The sequence below is a fragment of the Procambarus clarkii genome, chromosome 19, assembly GCF_040958095.1.
Source record: "Procambarus clarkii isolate CNS0578487 chromosome 19, FALCON_Pclarkii_2.0, whole genome shotgun sequence".
NCBI lineage: Eukaryota > Metazoa > Arthropoda > Malacostraca > Decapoda > Cambaridae > Procambarus > Procambarus clarkii.
This window is the reverse complement of record NC_091168.1, coordinates 11,236,011-11,257,652: the sequence shown is the minus strand read 5'-3', so window position 1 is coordinate 11,257,652 and position 21,642 is coordinate 11,236,011. Positions and strand designations below refer to the sequence as shown.

The following is a 21,642-nucleotide window of genomic DNA, read 5'->3' as shown; positions in this document are numbered from 1 at the left end:
TGGCCACACACAGTCAGAAGACATCCCCACAGCATTACTCCTCCCTCCATGGCACACAGCGCTAAATATCACCACAATCCTGCTATTATCAGAACCCTGGTCAGTTTTATCACAGTCAGGTGTCTTCTGTAATAATATCATCGCTACATAATAGCATGAACAAGTATATTATGGCATTTTTAGGCGATGCTGTGGTCACAAGCTGAACAGCAGTGCTGTCAGCTCATGCTGTGTGCGTCAGGCTTGGTAGGTCACTCAATACTGAGGCCCCTCACACCCGGGAGTTTAGCCACGATTTTTTTTTTAAATGGCGTCTGTTTACAAGAGCCCTGATGAAGGTGAGGTGAACCCCGTGTATCCGCGGGCCGTTTAAATCTTGCGTAGTACTCCAACACGTCATATGACGTGATGCGCAATTTATAGCAAGTTACTCAACACTTCATATGACGTGTTGCGCAATTTAAGGGTTAAAAAAAAATCGTGGGCCAAATTCCCGGGTGTGAGGGGCCTCAGTATTGAGTGAGCTACCAAGCCTGACGCACGCAGCATGAGCTCACAACACTGCTCTTCAGCTTGTGACCACAGCATCACCTAAAAATGCCATAATATACTTGTTCATGCTATTATGTAGCGATGATATTATTACAGAAGACCCCTGACTGTGATAAAACTGACCAGGGTTCTGATAATAGCAGGATTGTGGTGATATTTAGCGCTGTGCTCCATGGAGGGAGGAGTAATGCTGTGGGAGGGGAGGGTGGTGGCGTTGTCTTCTGACTGTGTGTGGCCACCTTTTATTGACTGCACTCACCATACCAGCTTAGTAGTTCGCTATGGTGAACACAAATGTAGATACTTATATATAACGTTTGTATAGAGGGTATAAACAGCAATAGGAGTAGGTTGGGAGCCGCCATTTTGGTGAGGGAGGTGGCGTCGTCTGCACGACTTATCATGTTGTTTACTGGTGACCACTATGATCTTTGGGCACCATACCAGTTTACTTGTACAAGTATGGTGAATAAAACAGGAAAATACCTATATATAATGTGTGTATATAGCGTAATAACACCACAAACAGTGTTGTTGGAGGAGAAATATTAGTGCGTCTGGCCTTGAGGGCAGCCGCCACCAGCTGACTGTGTGAGTAGCTACGTCTTTGTGCCTTTACTCACCATACAAGCTTGGATGCACAGTTATGGTGAACAAAAACATGTAAATACTTATATATAACGTCTGTATATAAAAGCAAAAACAGTATGGTGGGAGGAGAATGGTGGCAAGTCAGGTGAGGTGAGGGAGGGAGTGGCAACCTGTGGCGGGCTGTCACTGGCTGCCATTGCCATTGCCACTCAGCATACCAACTTAGTGGCTCGTTAGGGTGAACACGAATGTAGATACTTATATATAGTGTTTGTATATAGTGAATAAAAGCAAAAACAGTTTTGTTGGAGGAGAATGTGGGTGAGTCAGGTGACTTGAGGGAGGGAGGAAGTAGGAGCCAGTGGCGGGCTGCCACTGGCACTGCCACTCAGCATGCCAACTTAGTGGTTTGTTATGGTGAACACGGATGTAGATACTTATATATAACATCTGTATATAGTGAATAAAAGCAAAAACAGTATGGTGGGAAGAGAATGTGGGCGAGTGAGGTGTTGAGGGAGTGAGTGGCTGGCTGGTGTGTGGCGGTCACTCCTCGTTACTTTTTGACTCATAATAGCAACTTAGTGGTTCGGTATGGTGAACAAAACATGCAGATACTTATATATAACGTGTATATAGTGTAATAACCAACAAAGTATTTGTTCACTGTTTTATGAACATAATTGAATCAACAATATGTGCTCACCATATTTTTGAGTACAGCGATGATTCACTCATTTTATTATATAAATATATCACACTACACACTATTGAATAACATTACAGCAAAAAACTATGAAAAATCAATCAGAGACATTGAAATAATTAGGTAATTATCTCTTTGTGGAAACTCCGGCCTGACAGCTGGCGAGCAACAGACTGTCTGGGAAGCACGCTGAGTCAGCGCCTGTTTTTTGCCAGACTTCCCCGCCCTATAGCGGGCAATACATGCCACTTACGATTTTATTATTATTTTTCCCATGATCAGTGAACACAAATAAACAGGTTTAGAAGGATTTTTTTTTTTTTTTTTTTTTTTGGTATGCGCCTGTGAGTGACACATGCTACAAGGGTTAAATCTATGACCTCTTGTTCTTGAAGTTCCGGGTCTCAGGAATTCTTCTCTCAATTTTATCGATTTCTGTTACTATTTTGAACGTAGTGATCATATCGCCACTTTTTCTTCTGACTTCTAGTTTTTGCATATTTAATGCCTCTAATCTCTCCTCGTAGCTCTTGTCCTTCAGTTCTGGGAGCCACTTAGTGGTATGTCGTTGCACCTTTTCCAGTTTGTTGATGTGCTTCTTAAGCACATCAACAACCACTGCATATTCCAGCTTTGGTCTAACAAAAGTCGTGAACAATTTCTTTAGTATTTCTCCATCCATGTATTTAAAAGCAATTCTGAAGTTAGAAATTGTAGCATAGGCTCCTCGTGTTGGAAATTTTCAACACTAATACAATACAGTTGTATTATTATTAATTATTACTAAAATCTACTAATTACTGTAGTAACTAAAATTAACCACCCGTAGAGTTCACATGAACTAATAATTGTATCTGTACAATAACGCTAGAATTCTTACGTCACCAGACACCAGTATTGCGTCAGATTTCACCATAATAAACACATTTATATCCAGTGTGTCAGAGAATTGAGTTTGATTCTCTAAAAACAACAGTGTTCTGTGTGATAATTATTTAGCGATAACCTGACTCCCAAATAATGCCAAATTGAGCGTTTCTAGTTACAACTGTCATCTGGTAATAAATTTAACGTCACGCGTGAATGCCACGGAGAGAATTAAATTCATCTCCATTGCTAGTTTACCATCGTAAAACGAGCAAATAATAATATTTAACTCCCCTGAATTATAAACCCGTCATTATCCAAGCATTTTAGTCGCAACTGCGAGAAATAATATTATTCGCAGTAAATAATTTGTGTAGCAAATGCGGGACGCGGATTGTGGGCAGGGGAGACGCCACTAATCGAGGAGACGCTACCGAGAGTGCGTGTAGAAGCGTCGGTGTGAGAGGAAAGTCGCCAAAGTGCGGTGTGAAGACTAGTTGCTGAATTCAGCAACTCGTTTGGTGTCAGTGTCCTAGGATACATCGTGGTGAATCGTCAACAAGAATTAACTTGACATTCAGCCCGGAACTTGTCAATTGTTCCGTGTAATCCATCGGGACCGGCCAGAGAAGCGCATCGACATCTAGGCCAAGCTAAACGCCACGTGTTCGCCATTGCGACACTAGAGCCTAGGACGCGAGCTTCGGCAAGCTTCAACTTATACAGTGCCCTATTAGCTAAGTACACTTATTCCCTTTTGATGCATCATTAGAGATAGTTTACAGCAGGGTAGCTTGTCGTCACGCCGAGCGACATAAATAAAACACATGTTAGTATAATTTTCCACTCTCCATTTCCAATTTCTTGAATAGAGATATTTAGCAGCCTAATATGGTGCTACGTAATATATCTTGATTTACAGCTTGCGTGTGAAGAATTCCCCGAGCTGCTACTTTCCCGTGTTATTCATCTCCCAGTGTTCCATGATGAATTCCGGAGATTCCGAGGATGATTCATGACTGATGTCTTGGAAAACGTCTTCAAGCTAAGACCCTTTTCCGTATTCCATTATTCAAATTATCTGTATTGAATTATTACTATTGATCGCTGTGCACTGGATTTAACACGTGTTTATGATAATCATTAATTTCTGATATTCATAATCTATGTTCTTATTGGTGACAAATTTTCTATTGATTCTCTAATTGGTCATAGGATTAGGTTATTACATAATGAACTGGTGTACGAACCACACTAGTTCCTAGACATATATGAAGTTCTAGCAATAACCCCCCCAATGTAGGTGTTTGAGGCTTTGATTCAATTAAATTATATATACAGCCCATTAATTTTTCAAGTGATTATATTTTCTAGTATTTATCCATAGTTACTGGTTCCTCTAGGAATTTCAAATGATCACATTTATTAGTTTCCCTCTTTACTATAAAAGCGGGTGGTCCTTCGTAATTGATTTCATTACTTTAATAATTAAATAAATATAGTCAAGCCCCAAATGTCCCACACCTCGCACAATGTTCTTAATGTGGTTCTCAGGTGACAATTTTCTATCTAGAACCACCCCTAGATCCCTTTCTTTGTCAGAATTCTTTAAAGATTTCTCACATAATTGAAGAGTATGACAATCATCTAGTTTTCTTATCTTCCCTATTATCTTAGCATCATCAGCAAACATGTTCATATAATTCTGTATTCCCACTGGTAGGTCATTTATGTAGACAATGAACATTACCGGTGCAAGAACATTACCCTGTGGTACTCCACTCGTGACATTCCTCCAATCCGATACCTTGCCTCTGATTACGGCCCTCATTTTTCTGTGGTCGATCTCGAACCCATTGTCGATGTGGTATACTGAATTTTGTAACTAGCTCATCAAGATTGTAACTTGCTTAGCTAAATGAATTGTTGGGTTCAGTCCCTGAGCCCTTTATGTGCCTCTGTAACCCTTTCCACTACCACCCACAAGATGGGTATGGGGTGCATAATATACAGTGGTACCTCGCATAACGAATTTAATCCGTTCCAACACCGCCATCGTCATGTGAAACCGGCGTCATGCAAAACAATTTTCCCCACCCAAAACAATGTAAATACAAATAATCCGTTCCACCCCCTAAAACAACAATGACATTATACACTGGTAATATTATACTGTACATGTTAAATAAATGTTTGTTTGACTGTTTCCATGTGTATATTCACTTTACCTTATGAAGAGTCGTTGCTGGCTTGAGGGAGCCGATCGGGAGGGAGGGAGGAGAGGGCTTATGAGGAGGAGGGAGACACCACCTCTGGGTCAGGCGGGCTCGCTCTCTTCGGGAATTTAACCCCACTAGGACCGGGTTGTGGTTCAATATCACTAGCACGTCTCTTCCCACCTTGTCCACTGACCATATCGCGTGTCACTTGCTGTTGTCTTCGTTTGAGGATGTCCCTAAATCGAGACAGCACATTGTCATTAAACAGGTTCACGCACCGTGTTGTCACCGCCTTATCAGGGTGATGCTTTTCCGCAAATGCTGTCACCTTTTCGAACATGCCCAGCATATCCCTGATCTCACTAGATGGGATAGCATCCTCGCAGACCTCCTCCTCCCCCGATGAGAGCTCCTGTACCTCCTGTTGCACCAGCTCTTTCTGCAGTTCCAGGAGTTCCTCGGTGGTCAGTTCATCACTGTGCTCCTCCACCAACTCCTGCACATCAGCGGCATCCACCTCCAGACCCAGTGTGTGTCCCAGAGCGACAATATCATCCACTAAAAGAGCCTCCGGGTCATCCACAGGTGCGGATGCAGATGCAGGTGCAGGACCGAAACCTTCGAAGTCTCGCTCAGGGACACCCTCAGGCCACAGGTTTCGCCATGCAGAGTGTAGGGTTCTCCGTGACACCCCTTCCCAGGCCTTATCTATCAAACGCAAGGCCCCCATGATATTGAACTGCTCCTTCCAGAATTGTCTGAGGGTCAGCTCTGTGGTGTCAATCACATGAACACATCTCTCCAACAAGGCCTTCATATAGAGCTTCTTAAAGTTAGCAATGACCTGCTGATCCATGGGTTGGAGGAGTGGCGTGGTGTTTGGAGGAAGAAACTTGATGGTGATGAACTGATTTTCAGGGAACAGATCATCTTGCAGTTGTCAAGGATGCGCAGGTGCATTATAGAGCACAAGCAAGGCCTTGAGTGGTAACTGCTTGTCGACGAGATAATTTCTCACTGTGGGGCCGAAAACGTCATTTACCCACTCACTAAAGAAGATCTGCGTGACCCAGGACCTCTTGTTCGACCTCCACATCACATTCAGCCGTGTCTTGTGCACCTTAAACACCTTGAACACTCGTGGATTTTCTGAGTGATAGACGAGCAGCGGCTTGACCTTGCAATCGCCACTTGCATTGGCACAGAGCACGAGAGTAAGGCGATCCTTCATCGGTTTGTGGCCAGGCAATGATTGTTCCTCTTGCGTGATGTAGGTCCTCTTCGTCAGTTTTTTCAAAAAAAGGCCGGTCTCGTCACAATTGAAAAATTGTTGTGGCAGAAACTGCTCCTGATCAACAAATTTCTGGAACTCTGGCACAAAAGCCTCAGCAGCACCTTTATCAGAGCTGGCAGCCTTCCCATGTCGCACAACACTGTGTATACCACTCCTTTTCTTAAAGTTCTCAAACCAGCCACGGCTTGCCCTAAATACCTCCTCATCTTCAGACGACGCACCTAGTATCTTCCTGACAAGGTCCACATACAGCATCCTAGCCTTAGCGCAAACGATAGCTTCAGAGACACAATCGCCATGCAATTGTCGTTCATTCATCCACACCAGCAGTAGCCGTTCCACATCTTCCAGGAGTTTTGGACGTTTGCTGGTGAGCTTGCTAACTCCTTTGGCCACATCAAGCGTCTTATATTTATCCTTGCCCTTCAGTATGGTGGATATTGTTGAGGGAGCCCTGCCATACTCCCTGGCAAGATCAACCACACGAATGCCACGCTCGTGCTTTGCTATGATCTCTTTCTTCACTTCCACAGTGATTGCCTCTTTCTTCCCCTTGCAAACTCCTGCTTTCGCAGGCTGCTTCTTAGACGACATCATGCGTTCAGAATTGTAGTCACAAAACCACACAAAAAAAACACGAATATCAGAATTGTGTGTGGAGCGATACAGACGGATACTGGTCGTGTGAGACACCAATACAACACTGTCGACAGTGGCGGCGTGACCCCACCATGTGGTGTTGACGTTACACAAACGAGCGTTCGTCATATGGGACGATTTCTCGCCGATCGGGCCAGTCGTTACCCAAAATATTCGTCTTGTGGGGCGATCGTTATGCAAGGTACCACTGTATTAACTAAACTAATTAAAGTTGGGCCTCAGGGAGTTACATAAGTAAACTAGTTAACAATAAGATAATAAGCAGGAATAAGTGACTCACCTTGAGTAGTGTGATGTCTCCTTCTAGCCTTGACCTCTGAGAGATTAGTTTCTCCCTTTCCTCTTCAACTTTCCGCAGGTTTCTCTCTGCCACTTCCAGACGCGTATTTAATAATTTAATAGTCTCATCAAATTCTTGAAAATGTGGTTGAGGTTCTTCTGGTGACTGAAAGATGACATATGGAAAATTATAAATATATATTGCCTAAATGTAGACAGAGGATGAGGGTTATGATTGCGGTGTCCTATCTTCCCAGTACTCTTAGTCATATGATGCTTGGAAGCAACTGACAGTTTTGGCATCCACAACCTTCTCATGTAACTTGTTCCAATCATCTACCACTCTGTTTGCAAAAGAAAACTTTCTAATATCTTTCTGGGGAGAGTCACATCAGCTCCCTGAAGCTATCCATACTTATATGGGGTAAATTAATTTGGGGAAATCAGTTACAGGAGTTTTATTGCCTACCGCGGACCATGAGCCAGAACCTGGCCCTCCTCAGAGAGGGACAGGGAGCAATGGCCATATGAGCATTCTACATTTAGAGTATGTCATGTCTACCATTGACCGGGAAAGGCACCCTGAAAGGTAAGCGAACCAATACAAACCCTCTACTGGTGAAAATTGCAACCAACATCTGAACAGAGCCAAAGAACTCCCCCAAAAGAAAACAAACAAACAAGTAAATTGTCATCCAACTAGCGCCCTCTTGTTAGCGCTCTTCCACCCCCCATCCCGAGATTGGAAAGGGGGAGCCCACTCAGAAGAGCCAGCAGCTTACACCACTAGTTCTTGACTGATGTGCATTGGGGGACACACGTTACCTCTGGCCTCATTTGCCTGTTTGGATTTTGCCCTGTGTGGTTATGCTAGCTGTGTGGGTGGTGTGTTGGCAAGGTGTTGGAAAGTTTCCAACACTAATACATCATTTATGTATTATAATACATCATTATTGTATTAACCATAGTAATTACTAACACTACTAATATGTAGAATTAATTCAATTGGCATTTCCATAGTGAGGCATAATTTGGCCAGAAAATTCCCAGCCATCATGACGCCATGCGTCGATTGCAAGCTTAAACATGAAATCTCCCACACATGTTAGAGAAATATAGAGTTCAGTTAATAACTCTTTCTTTCTAAAATTATTGTTCTTTATGAAAGAAATAACCATTTTGCGTGTTTATGCGTGCCGAGCTCGGGTATTTAACCAAGTTGGTTATTCTAGTGAAATATTACTGTGGCGTAGGATGGAAACACGTCGGCTCTTCTTGTTCAATTTGTAGTGTTGATTGGATCAGTTGCCTTGCGAGAGAGGGTATTATTATCCAATACAGTATATTTATTGGTGATGATAGTTCAAATTGTACTTCTTCAGTTCCCAAATAATTAGTAGTAAACCGAAATGGTTTACGTCCGGGATCGCTATGAGCGTCTCTGCGCATGAGTGACTGGGAGTGGTGGGAGGAAGGAGGCGTTCTTCAAGCTTCAAGCACAGGACGTCGCGTGGTGCACACGTGCCTCCACGGACGGCAGCCATTTAATAAGATCACGTGGTCTACAGTACTCAAACTGTTCAACTGCGCGTCAACAAAGATAGTCACGGCCTGTAATCACACGTCCACAGCAGTGAACGTCAGGGACTGGCAGAGGCGATATCGGCAGGCTTTAGTGTTCCAACACGCCTACATTAAGTATACATTTTAGTCTGATGCATCATTCTAGATTGTGTATTTATGGATAGCCTGTCGTTAAGTTGTGTGAAGACCATCAATACCATGTTAGTTTCTTTCAGTTTTATTTCCAATTTCAGTGAATATTGGAGTAATTTATAGCCTAGTCAAATGCTACTCAAATTTCCCTGATTATAGCATGTAGAAAAGGCTGAACCAAGTACTTCCTCCTTCATCTACAATGTTCACCATTGGTGTTTCTTCCTTACTAGGACTTTGTGATCACGACGTGTATCGAAACGGACTTAGTGAAGTCGTCTTACAGATGAGACTAAATCTTGTTTCGTAGAAAATTTGACTAATACCATTATTAATTTCTATATATGATGATCAAGACGAATAATATAAAGCAATAATTTACTGCTCAGTACTCAATAAGTTTGCATTTATTATTTCTTAGGATTTAATTATCTTTCAAGATATTGATCATTTAATATTTTATGATCCTTTAGAATCTACGTTCTAGGTAAGATTCTATTATTTTACAAACCCCATTAATGAACTGGTGATGAACCACACTGGTTCCTAGATACATATGAACGTCTAGAAATAACCCCCCCCCCCAATGTTGATATTTGAGGCTTTTAACTTTAATCAATTAATAATACAGTCCATTTATTCTCTTTAAGTGATTGTTAAATAATTTTAATATACATAGGAACTGGTTCTATAGTGTCAGTCTTATAATCACTTTTATTTGTTTTCCCTCTTTTCTCAAAAGTGGGTGATCCTTCGATTATATTAATTTTCTTAATTAAATAATTCTATATTTGAGTCAAAGCCCCAGATAAGCAACACCAGGTGTTCTTCGGTACGCAGGGCAGCGTGCGTCTAAAGCGCACTTTCCTAGACGCCCTGTAAGTACATGTACTACTTTGAATGTTTAGGGTTTTCTTCCCTGAGGCATTCGTGACTCACTCTCATAAGGGTCTCCGTCACTTGGTGTTGGCCTCACCCTTGGGGTTGGGTGGGGGTTCGTAAGGATTTCCATGCCCTGGGTAGGCAGTGATTGTTGCTGGGTGGGGTGCACTGTGGTCAAGCACAGCCTGCACACACGTGGCAGACGAGTCTCTCTCTGACTGCCAGTTTGTTTGTTTCTGGGATTTCAGGGTTTTTATGCTTTTATTTTTAAACATTTCTTTTCGAGGTCTGCCTAGCTTCCTATTAGGTCCATCTAGGTTGTGTTTGGTAGTCTTCCTCTGGTGCCCTCGAGGTTTCACAACTACTCTTGGTAGTCAGTTTGCCTGGTATTAGACAGGGTTTAACTGGCTTAGCTAGCCCAGTGCCTGGGTTCCCCCTGTAGGGGTTACTCACCATTTGGGCCTTGGAAAACCCCATAGGGTTTAGGATGACCATTAGCATGTCTTCTGAGTCCTCTTTCGCCTTGTGTGAGTTTGTTGGTTGTTCGTTGCCCCTGTCTCAGGGGTGAAGATCATCCGTGGTGCCACTTTCATGCTACCTGTTAGGTCGGTGACACCTTCGACTCGGAGTCGTGTCGGACTTTTTCTCCACTTGTGCTACAGTTACCAGTTCTTTGTCTGAAGAACTCAGGGGTCAGGTTTCAGAAGAGTTGCATGCTACATATTTTTTGTTGCAACGAGCCAAGTTGGTTGTTCGGTTAGAAGCCCTGGAGCTGCCATGCTTGGGTTTTGGGGCCCTGGATTTGGGGGCGCTTGTCGCATTGACTTTCGCTTTGCCTGTGCTCCCGCTTCCTTCCCAGGTGGGCGTGGTTCGCCCTGCTCCCAAGCTGCCGACTCCTTAATGTCTGTGGGTTTCGCAGTCAGGGTAGGGTTTAGATCGAGTGGCTTTAGGGACTGCCCCTTCCGATTTGGGTACAGAGGTTGTTGTGCCAGATTATCCTGCCGAGGCTTCTGGGTCGGCCTGGCAGACTTTTCTTTGAAGCCATTTCCCTGGACTCTGCCTTTTCTTCAGGGGTGGTAGGTGTGGATGAGGGCTCTGCCTTGAGGGTGAGGGTCTCTATCAGGGTTTCCCGAGGCTTTGATGGGTAACCCGGGACGAGCGCTTTGGCTTTGTGCCCCTGCTTGGGCCTTTGTGCCTTCTGGGCTGGGGTTTTGCATTATAGAAGGGGGTTTTTGTCCTCTTCTACCCTTCTACTCTGGTTTTACCACATTTGCTGACATGATTTCAGAACCATTCCATCCGGCGCATTTGCTTTTGGCTTGGATGTTTGTTTTCAGCCATTTTGCTTTACTGGGATGCTTTCACACCTGGCCGCCCGCGCTCCATCTTGTTTACATGTGACACCTGGGAGTTTGCGCTCGCTTTTTGGGGGCGTTTTTCGCTTTCGTCTTGCACTCTTGCTCTTCCAGTGACACATCTCTGGTTTGGGTTATATCTGCTCTGTTAGGGGCATGGAGGTATGTGGATTGCTCTAAGTTCCTGCATCGCTGCTGAGGTGTTGTTGGTTGTTTAAGAGAGTTTGTACTTCTCTCGCTGTAATTACCTAAGTGTAGTTACAGGATGAGAGCTACGCTCGTGGTGTCCCGTCTTCCCAGCACTCTTTGTCATATAACGCTTTGAAACTACTGACGGTTTTGGCCTCCATCACCCTTTCACTTAACTTGTTCCAACCGTGTACCACTCTGTTTGCGAAAGTGAATTTTCTTATATTTCTTCTGCATCTTTGTATAATTAGTTTAAATCTATGCCCTTTTCTTCTTGAAGTTCCAGGTCTCAGGAAATCTTCCCTGACAATTTTATCAATTACTGTTATTATTTTGTATGTAGTGATCATATCACCTCTTTTTCTTCTGTCTTCTAGTTTTGGCATATTTAATGCCTCTAACCTCTCCTCGTAGCTCTTGCCCTTCAGTTCTGGGAGCCACTTAGTAGCATGTCTTTGCACCTTTTCCAGTATGTTGATGTGCTTCTTATGATATGGGCACCACACAACCGCTGCATATTCGAGCTTTGGCCTAACAAAAGTCATGAACAATTTCTTTAGTAATTCACCATCCATGTATTTAAAAGCAATTCTGAAGTTAGAAAGCGTGGCATAGGCTCCTCTCACAATGTTCTTTAAGTGGTCCTCAGGAGATAGTTTTCTATCTAGAACCACCTCTAGATCTCTTTCTTTATCAGAATTCTTTAAGGATTTCTCACATATTTTATAGGTTGTGTGGGGTCTATGTTCACCTATTCCACATTCCATAACATAGCATTTATTCATATTAAATTCCATTTGCCAAGTGGTGCTCCATATACTTATTTTGTCCAGGTCTTCTTGAAGGGCATGACAATCATCTAAGTTTCTTATCCTTCCTATTATCTTAGCATCATCAGCAAACATGTTCATATAATTCTGTATTCCAACTGGTAGATCATTTATGTAGACAATGAACATCACCGGTGCAAGAGCTGAACCCTGTGGTACTCCATTTGTGACATTTCTCCAGTCCGATACATTGCCTCTGATCACTGCCCTCATTTTTCTATCAGTCAGAAAATTTTCCCTCCAATATGTTCCAGTTTCCAGAAATACCTCTTATGTGGAACTCTGTCGAAAGCCTTTTTTAGGTCCAGATAGATGCAGTCAACCCAACCATCTCTTTCCTGTAACATCTCTGTTGCTCTATCATAGAAACTGTAAATTCGATACACAGGATCTTCCAGATCAAAAACCATACTGTCTGATATTATATTATTTCTCTCCAGGTGTTCTACACATTTAGTTTATATTATATTTTTCCAATATTTTGACTATTACACTTGATACAGGTCTATAATTGAGGGGGTCTTCCTTGCTGCCATTTTTGTAGATTGGAACTATGTTAGCCTTTTTCTACACATCTGCTATGACTCCTGTACACAGGGATGCCTGAAAGATCAGGTGAAGTGGTATGCTGAGCTCAACTGCACATTCTCTCAGAACCCATGGTGAAACTCCATCTGGGCCAACTGCTTTGTTCTTACTTTGCTCCAAGAGCATTTGTTTCACTTCGTTTCTAGACACCTCTATGTGCTGTATGTTGTTCTCTGAAATTCTTATTGCGTCTGGTTCCCTGAAGATCTCATTTTGTACAAACACACTTCGGAACTTTTTGTTTAATATTTCACACATTTCCTTTTCATGTTCCGTGTATCTGTCCCCCATTTTCAACGTCTGAATGGCAGTGCTCCTCTTGTTGTGCTTGCAGGGGTCATGCTGCGTTTTTGGCACTCCTGAGGTTCTCTATTTGTAGCCTTCACCTCAGCTTTGTCTCCTGCATTCCCTTTTCTTTTCCTCTGCCTCTGGGCGAGTTCTTTTTCTTGTTTCCAAGGCTGCTTTGGGTACTTGGTTACCCCTGGTGCCCTTTTCTTTTCTCTCTTCCTCTGGAGACCATTTGGTCACCACTTGGTCCGGGAGACATCTCCCGTCACGCAGGGTGCAGTTGCGCCTCCACAGATCTCCAGTATCATCTTTTGATACTGGTAATGGCTCGAAAGGGCCACCACTTACGGGCTATTCATGCCCGTGCCACCTCTTGGGTGGCTTAATCTTCATCAATCATCAATCTACTCATCCACGGGAGACATTTCCCGTCACGCAGGGTGCAGTCGCACCTCCACAGATCTCCAGTATCATCTATTGATACTGGAAATGGCTCAAAAGGGCCACCACTTATGGGCTATTCATGCCCGTGCCACCTTTTGGATGGCTTAATCGTCATCTTGGACACATTCATGGGAGACATCTCCCGTCACGCAGAGTGCACTTGCACCTCCACAGATCTCCAGTATCAGCTCTTGATACTGGTGATGGCTCAAAAGGGCCACCACTTACGGGCTATTCATGCCCGTGCCACCTTTTGGGTGGCTTCATCTTCATTTTAACACATTCACACGGGAGACATCTCCCGTCACGCAGGGTGCAGTCGCACCTCCACAGATCTGTAGTATCATCTATTGACACTGGTGATGGCTCAAAAGGGCCACCTCTTACGGGCTATTCGTGCCCGAGCCACCTTTTGGGTGGCTTCATCTTCATCTTCTGTTTAAAACACGGGAGACATCTCCCGTCACGCTGGGTGCACTCGCACCTCCACAGATCTCCAGTATCATCTATTGATACTGGTGATGGCTCAAAAGGGCCACCACTTACCAATTCATGCCAGTGCCACCTTTTGGGTGGCTTCATCTTCATCTTAACACATTCACAAGGGACAGATCTCCCATCATGCAGGGTGCATTCGCACCTCCACAGATCTCCAGTATCAGCTCTTGATACTGGGAATGGCTTAAAACCACTTACGGGCTATTCATGCCCGTGCCACCTTTTGGGTGGCTTAATCTTTATCAATCAATCAATCTTCCTCTGGAAGTTTGGGTTCTTGGGGTTCTTTTCTCCCCCTACCTTGAGGCTACCTTGAGGTGCTTCCGGGGCTTAGTGTCCCCGCGGCCCGGTCGTCGACCAGGCCTCCTGGTTGCTGGACTGGTCAACCAGGCTGTTAGACGCGGCTGCTCGCAGCCTGACGTATGAGTCACAGCCTGGTTGATCAGGTATCCTTTGGAGGTGCTTATCCAGTTCTCTCTTGAACACTGTGAGGGGTTTGCCAGTTATGCCCCTTATGTGTAGTGGAAGCGTGTTGAACAGTCTCGGGCCTCTGATGTTGATAGAGTTCTCTCTCAGAGTACCTGTTGCACCTCTGCTTTTCAACGGGGGTATTCTGCACATCCTGCCATGTCTTCTGGTCTCATGTGGTGTTATTTCTGTGTGCAGGTTTGGGACCAGCCCCTCAATTATTTTCCACGTGTAAATTATTATGTATCTCTCCCGCCTGCGTTCAAGGGAGTACAGATTTAGGCTCTTTAGTCGGTCCCAGTAATTTAGATGTTTTACTGAGTGGATTCTAGCAGTAAAGGATCTCTGCACGCTCTCTAGGTCAGCAATTTCTCCAACTTTGAAAGGGGCTGTCATTGTGCAGCAGTACTCCACTCTAGAGAGCACAAGCGTTTTGAAAAGTATCATCATCGGTATAGCATCTCTAGTGTGAAAAGTTCTTGTTATCCAATCTGTCATTTTTCTTGCAGTTGTGACGGCTACTTTATTGTGTTCTTTAAAGGTAAGGTCTTCCGACATGAGTACACCCAGGTCCTTTACATTGCCTTTTCGTTCTATGTTATGATTTGCCTGCGTTTTGTACGTGGTTTCTGTTTTTATATTTTCAATTTTTCCGTAGCGCATGAGCTGAAACTTATCCTCGTTGAATACCATATTATTTTCTGTAGCCCATAGAAAGACCTGATCTACATCTGATTGGAGGTTTGCCGTGTCCTCTATGTTGCCAACTCTCATGAAAATCCTAGTGTCATCTGCAAAGGATGATACAGTGCTATAGGTTGTGTTCTGGTCTATGTCCGATATGAGGATGAGAAAAAGTACTGGAGCAAGCACAGTACCCTGGGGGACTGAGCTCTTCACGGTTGATGGGCTGGATTTTATTTTGTTGACTATTACACATTGGGTTCTGTCAGTCAGGAAATTGTAGATCCATCTGCCTATTTTCCCGGTAATTCCTTTTGAACGCATTTTATGTGCAATAACACCATGGTCACATTTATCAAAAGCTTTTGCGAAATCTGTGTAAATTACATCAGCGTTTTGTTTGTTTTCCATAGCATCTAATGCCATATCATAGTGGTCCAGCAACTGCGACAGGCAAGAGCGCCCTGTTCTGAAACCATGTTGTCCGGGGTTATGGAGATGCTGTGATTCCATGTATTTTGTGATCTTACTTCTTAGCACTCTCTCAAAAATTTTTATGATGTGCGATGTTAGTGCTATCGGTCTGTAATTTTTTGCCTCTGCCTTATTTCCTCCTTTATGGAGTGGTGCTATCTCTGCTGTTTTTAGTATGTCAGGGATAACGCCAGTATCTAGGCTTAGTCTCCACAGAATGTGAAGGGCCTGCGATAGTGGTTTTTTACAGTTCTTGATGAATATGGAGTTCCAAGAATCCGGGCCTGGTGCAGAGTGCATAGTGCCCTTGGTACGTGTTGTTTGCTTTAGGTCCATTCCTTGGGACACCACTCCTACTGTGCATACCTTCCTTGGGTCCATCCATGGTTATGCTACTGCTGCTGCACGACATTCTCTGTCTTGTTCTTTATGTTATGGCATCCTCCCTTGTATGTTTCCCCTGGGAACTTTGGGTGATGGTCTTGTCTCACAGTCTTGGTTCGTGACTGTGGTTCTGTGGTAGTTTTGCTTCTGTTCTTCTAGGCACAAGTTTTGGGCCCAGTGCACTTGTCATATGCTCTTCCGGCTCCCAAACCTTTGGCTTTTGGTATCCTGTCTGTATTATGGCTGTTTTGCCGTGAGTCTTTTCATCAGAGTCCTGTGACTTACCATTCCATATTATGTTCTTTTTATAAATGCCTATGGAGGCTTTTCATTCTCGTGGTGCATCATTCCACTGGTAAATGTGGTAGATAGGGCTACTCCCGGGTTCATTTTCGGTTGCCCTGTGGTTTCTCGGATTCATTTTTCAGAGGTTTTCTTCCTCTCAGATTTCCATTGGGGGGTTTGGGATGCCCATGGCGCGTGCCTCCAGTGGAACCCAGGTTTTGCCTCGGTGTTGGATCCAGTTTTCTTTGAGTTCGGTTCCTCTTCTCTTGCTCAAGGGTGTTTCGTGATTCAGGTAACTTTCTGGCTGACAGCCTGCCTCACTGACTGGTTGGTGTGGGCTGCCTCCCGGTCTGCTTGTCTGCTGGCCAGGGATCTGATGCTTCCCCATCTTGCTGGATTTGGGTTCCTGGTAACTTGGCGGAAGTCCCAGTTGGTTCTTTCCCGGGTTTGACCTTTGCTGGGCCTCGTGTGGGATTCTTGGACAGCGTCTGTCTCTTTCCCTCCTGCGGCTTTGCTTCAGCTGCAGTCCCGCTTTCAGCTGTATTTGTGGGAAGAACACAGGTCACGCAGCAGTTGCTCGAGCAGCTGTGCTGGTGCCGGAACTTTGCATTGCATGTTTTCTCACTGGGCAGGGTTTAGCTTCAGTGGCTGTTCTGGTACCATCGGGGCAGCCCCTTTCGCCACTCTTGGGATTGCTGGGTTTGAACCTGATGTCCTTGCGTTGGTTGCTGCGACTCTGGCTTCCTCTTTACGGTTTTTCGATGTTCAATGCCATGGCGCCTTCCTTTGCCCTTGCTCAATGTGTTACCGGTTGTCTCATCCCTCGACTGGGGCTTTGTGATAAGTGCTCACCAGGCCAGCAAGGGGCACAGAGCTCCATCCTTCCGTTGGGCTCACAGCACGATGCAGGTCTTTGCAGCTGAATGGCAGGCGCTGTGAGGGTTTGGATCCCTTGGGGCTCTGTGATCCGGCTCCTTTCGGACTGTGCCTCTGTGGTTCATTGTCTCAACCAGGGAGGGTATCTGCGGTCCGTGGCTCTTTGGGTCTGGTCGCTTCAAGTGGCTCTTCTGCCGAGTTCTCGAGGCTGGCTCTCCATGCTGTTCGCTTTCATGGGTGTCCGCAGTCCTGGCAGATAGCCTGATGTGCTTCCTTCCTCTTTCCATGGAGTGGACGGTCGATGCCGCCTCCTTCCTTTGGCTTTGTCAGACGTTTGGGTGCCCGGAGGTGGACTCTTCGCGTTGGCATCGTCTCGGCATCTCCCTTTGTACATGGCACCGTTTCCTGACTGCGAGGTCGTCACCCGGTCCAGCTGTTGCTCTGGGTGTTGGCATGACTCGCATCTTATTGGGGCCTCAAGGTGGCCAGCCCGACCTTGGTTTCAGGCACTGCTTGCTCAGTGTCCAAATCTGAGAGCTTTTCCACAGCTCTGCCTCCTTCAAAGGGTCAGGCCTCTGAGGTACCTTGCTGGTTTGCCCTACTCTTCCGCTGTTTGCGTTTGGTCTTTTTGACACGGGTGTATCGCCTTTTATATGGTGATCAGGTGGCTTATTTGATGGTGTTCCATCTGCTGTCTTCCTCTTTGAGACAGTATGACATCTGGTTGATACCTGGTTGATACCTGGTTGATGGGGTTCTGGGAGTTCTTCTACTCCCCAAGCCCGGCCCGAGGCCAGGCTTGACTTGTGAGAGTTTGGTCCACTAGGCTGTTGCTTGGAGCGGCCCACAGGCCCACATACCCACCACAGCCCTGTTGGTCCGGCACTCCTTGGAGGAATAAATCTAGTTTCCTCTTGAAGATGTCCACGGTTGTTCCGGCAATATTTCTTATGCTTGCTGGGAGGACGTTGAACAACCGCGGATCTCCTAGTGGATATTTCGCCATTTCCTTTCCCTTTGTGAGGTCTTGTCAGTATCTGATCTGGTTGTTTTGTCCTTTCTTAGTCTTTTCAGGACCGGCATTTCAAGCCGAATGCCGTTGCTTTTTTTCATGCGGCGTTGGCGGAGCTGCTTCACCTTGCGTTCGGGGTGGATGTCACTTCTGCTCCATTCTGTAAGCTATTTTGTGCATTTTCCACCTCCGGCCTACTCATACGCCACCTGTGCCTCTGTGCCTCATTGGTCTTTGGACAGGGTGCTCTTGTTTCTCTCCTCTCCTCTCCTCGGTTTGTAGTGGCCCCTTCGGTCCATGCTTGTTTTCTGAAAGTTTTGTTTTTGGTGGCTTTAGCTTCTGAGGATCAGGTTGGGGAGCTTCATGTTCTCCTCAGGTGCAGAGGGCTTTGCTCCTTTGGTCCTGGGGGTCGTTTTATTCATTTGCAGCCTTCTCCTTCTTTTCTAGCAAAGAATGAGACAGCGGGCTTCCGGAGGAATCCGTGAGTTGTTGATGCTTGATTGGTTAGGCTGGGGATGCATCAAGTTTTGTGTCTGGTAGCGACTTTACATCACTACCTGCAGGCCTCTGGTTCAGAAACAATGGACATGCTCTGGGTTGCTCAGGTTATCCTGGTTCCCTGTTCCAGGACTCGGGTCTCTCAGGTTGTCCACAGGGTTTTCAAGTCTAGCCAGCCTGCGGTCTCCCCACATGCCCGTGATGTGTTGTAGTTTGCTGCTCTCGCTGTGGCTTTTGGGCCTATGTCTTGGGTTGACATTTGGGCATGGGGATTTTAGAAATTGAACAAGATCCTGGCCACCAAGTATCTTGTCAAGGTTCCTGGCCCTCTCTAGCTTTGTGTAGCATGGGCCGACTGTCATGTCCTGGAGTCTCGTCTTTGTCTTCGTCTTGAGACCTGCGGTGCTGCCATCTTCCAATTTAGTCCCTCTTTTTATTTATCTGTGGGTAGTTAGCTTCAGGGAACTGACAGGGTTCCCCTCAGAAAACCAGCATTGAATGTAATGAAATGTCATTTTGCGGGTGAGCCCCGGAAGCTCCCTGACACCCTCCCCTCACTCCAGTTGGTGGTTTTTTCATCATTCTATGAACTGGAGGTGTGAGCTGCTGGCTCGCCTGAGCAGGCTCTCCCTCCCCCCTCTCAGAAGGGGGAGGGGAGCACTAACAAGTGGGCGCACTAGTTGGATGACGATTTGCTTGTTTGTACTCTTTTAGGGGAAGTTTTATGTCCGAACAGAGCCAAAGGTTACAATTTTCACCAGTAGAGGGTTTGTACTTGTTCACCTATCTTTCTGGATGCCTTCCCCAGTTGATGGCAGACATGACATACTTGAAATATAGAGTGCTCATATGAGCCATTGCTTCCTGTGCCTCTCTGAAGGGGGCCAGGTTCTGGCTTGTGGTCCCCGGTTGGCAATAGAACTTCTGTAACTGATGTCCCCAAACCAATATAGCACATATCAGGCTGCATAGCTTCAGGGAGCCTCCGGGGCTCATCCAGAAAATGGTGTTTCATTAGATTCAATGCTGGTTTTTTGGCAGCTTTGTTTCCTTAGGTTGAGTCTATGAATGCTTGTTCTTGAAGATGCAGCTTTCAAGAATTCTTTGTCAATATTGTCAAATCCTATTACTATTTTGTATGTAGTGATCATATCAACACTTTTTCTTCTATTTTCTATAACTGGTATATTTAACACCTTTAGCTTCTCCTTGTAGCTCTTGTATTCCAGTTCCAGTAGCCATTAGTTGAATGTCTCTGCACCTTTTCCAGTTAATTGATGTGCTTCTTGAGATATGGGCACCATTCAACCACTGAACATTCCAATTTTGGTCTTACAAAGGTTATGAACAGTTTCATTAATATTGTGCCAGCATGTATTTAAAAACAATTCTGAAGTTGAAAAATAGTTGCAAAGGCTCCCTGCACAATGTTTTTATGTGGTCCTTATGGGACAGTTTTCTATTCAGGACCACGCCTTGATCTCTGTCTTTATCAGAGCTCTTGAAAGCTTTTCATATAATTTGTATGTTGTGTGTGGTCTATTGTCCTATTCCACATGCCATAACGTGTTATTTATTCACATTAAATTCTATCAGTCAGGTGTTGCTCCATACACTTATTATATCCAATTCATCTTGAAGAGCATGGCAATCTTCAAAATTTCTTATCTTCCCAAGTAGTTTGGCATCATCAGCAAACATGTTCCATATAATTCAGTATTCCTTCTAGTAGATTGTTCATATAGACAACAAACATTACATATATACAATAAATATTACACACAGACAACAAACATTCTTCATTCAATCCGTTCAGATTTAGTGTCTCCAATACACCTTGTGTTTAGTAAATTTAAAACAAATTGACTCATACCAAAGTAGAGGTCCTGGAATTCTACTAGAGCCTTACAACGCATGTGATCAGTAACATATATGTTACTGACATATATGTTACATAGATGGAGTGAAATCGAAGATACTAGAGTTAAGTGATGTAATACAGCTGCAGACACCAGACATTTTTGCACTCACGGAGACAAAACTTGAAGATGTTATTTTAAATGAGGTCATATTCCCAAGGGGCTACTCAATTTGGAGACGGGACAGAAAAATTAGGAAAGGCGGTGGCGTTGTTGTGCTAGTGAAAGAACACCTAAGGTGAACGAAATAATAATTGCCAATCCACAAGAAGTTGACGTAATAGCACTAGCGATCTGCCATGAGGATGATAAACTAATGATCATAAATGCATATAGCCTACTGCCAAGCACCACATGGTCAAAGGAGGAGCTAGATAGTAAACGAGAAGGTCTTATAACAATAATGAAAGAGATTGTAACGGTTCTATTGTTACGTAAAGTATGGTGACAATAAACACAAACACTAATAGAATATATATATATTTGGTCGAGTATACAGAAGTATGCAGGTGAAACTCTGGTGAGCAATGGTGTGAGTTGAGCGCACTGAGAGTCGGTACAGTATCTCGCAAGTGTCTGTTCTAGACCACACTTGAAAGTCGACTAGTTATTATTCGCCACTCTGCTGCTTATATGCTCGGGCAACACCTCACCATTCTCCAAAGGTTGACAGGAATAGTATGTGGAAGTTGGGAAAGGTTTGAGTTCCATAATTAGTACTAAGAAGAGCTTTGCTTCTCTCATTATGCCAATGCGTTTGGAGCGAGTATATTATTGGGATAATCTACTCGCTACAGAACTCCCCCTCCCAGGGGATAAAAGGAAAAACACTTGATCAAGGAACCTAGCTGGTCGGTGAATTGTACACCCTGCTCGCGTTGCATAACCCTCAAAGTTAACTTCCTCCTCTTCGCTGATGTCATCTAACTGGGGTCGCAGGGTGGGAGGTCGCACAGGATCGTCCATCGTCGTAGGATCAGGTTGTGGTGCAGCTGGTAACTGGGGTTGTAGGATGGGAGGTTGTACAGGATCGTCCATTGTCGTAGGTGGCGGTGCTGATGGTAACAGTGATCAAAAAGTGAAC

General features: G+C 44.6%; 1 protein-coding gene across 7 annotated transcripts in view; it reads right to left on the bottom strand.

Annotated features, from left to right (window-relative positions):
- The window catches only part of LOC123757411 (optineurin), a 490,032-nt gene that overhangs the window by 390,605 nt on the left and 77,785 nt on the right, over positions 1-21,642 (bottom strand). For all 7 annotated transcript variants that reach the window (XM_069326928.1, XM_069326927.1, XM_069326933.1 and 4 more), the window contains one exon: positions 7,170-7,334. In XM_069326928.1, coding sequence (XP_069183029.1) covers positions 7,170-7,334 — 165 coding nt within the window. The remainder of the gene's footprint in view (positions 1-7,169; positions 7,335-21,642) is intronic.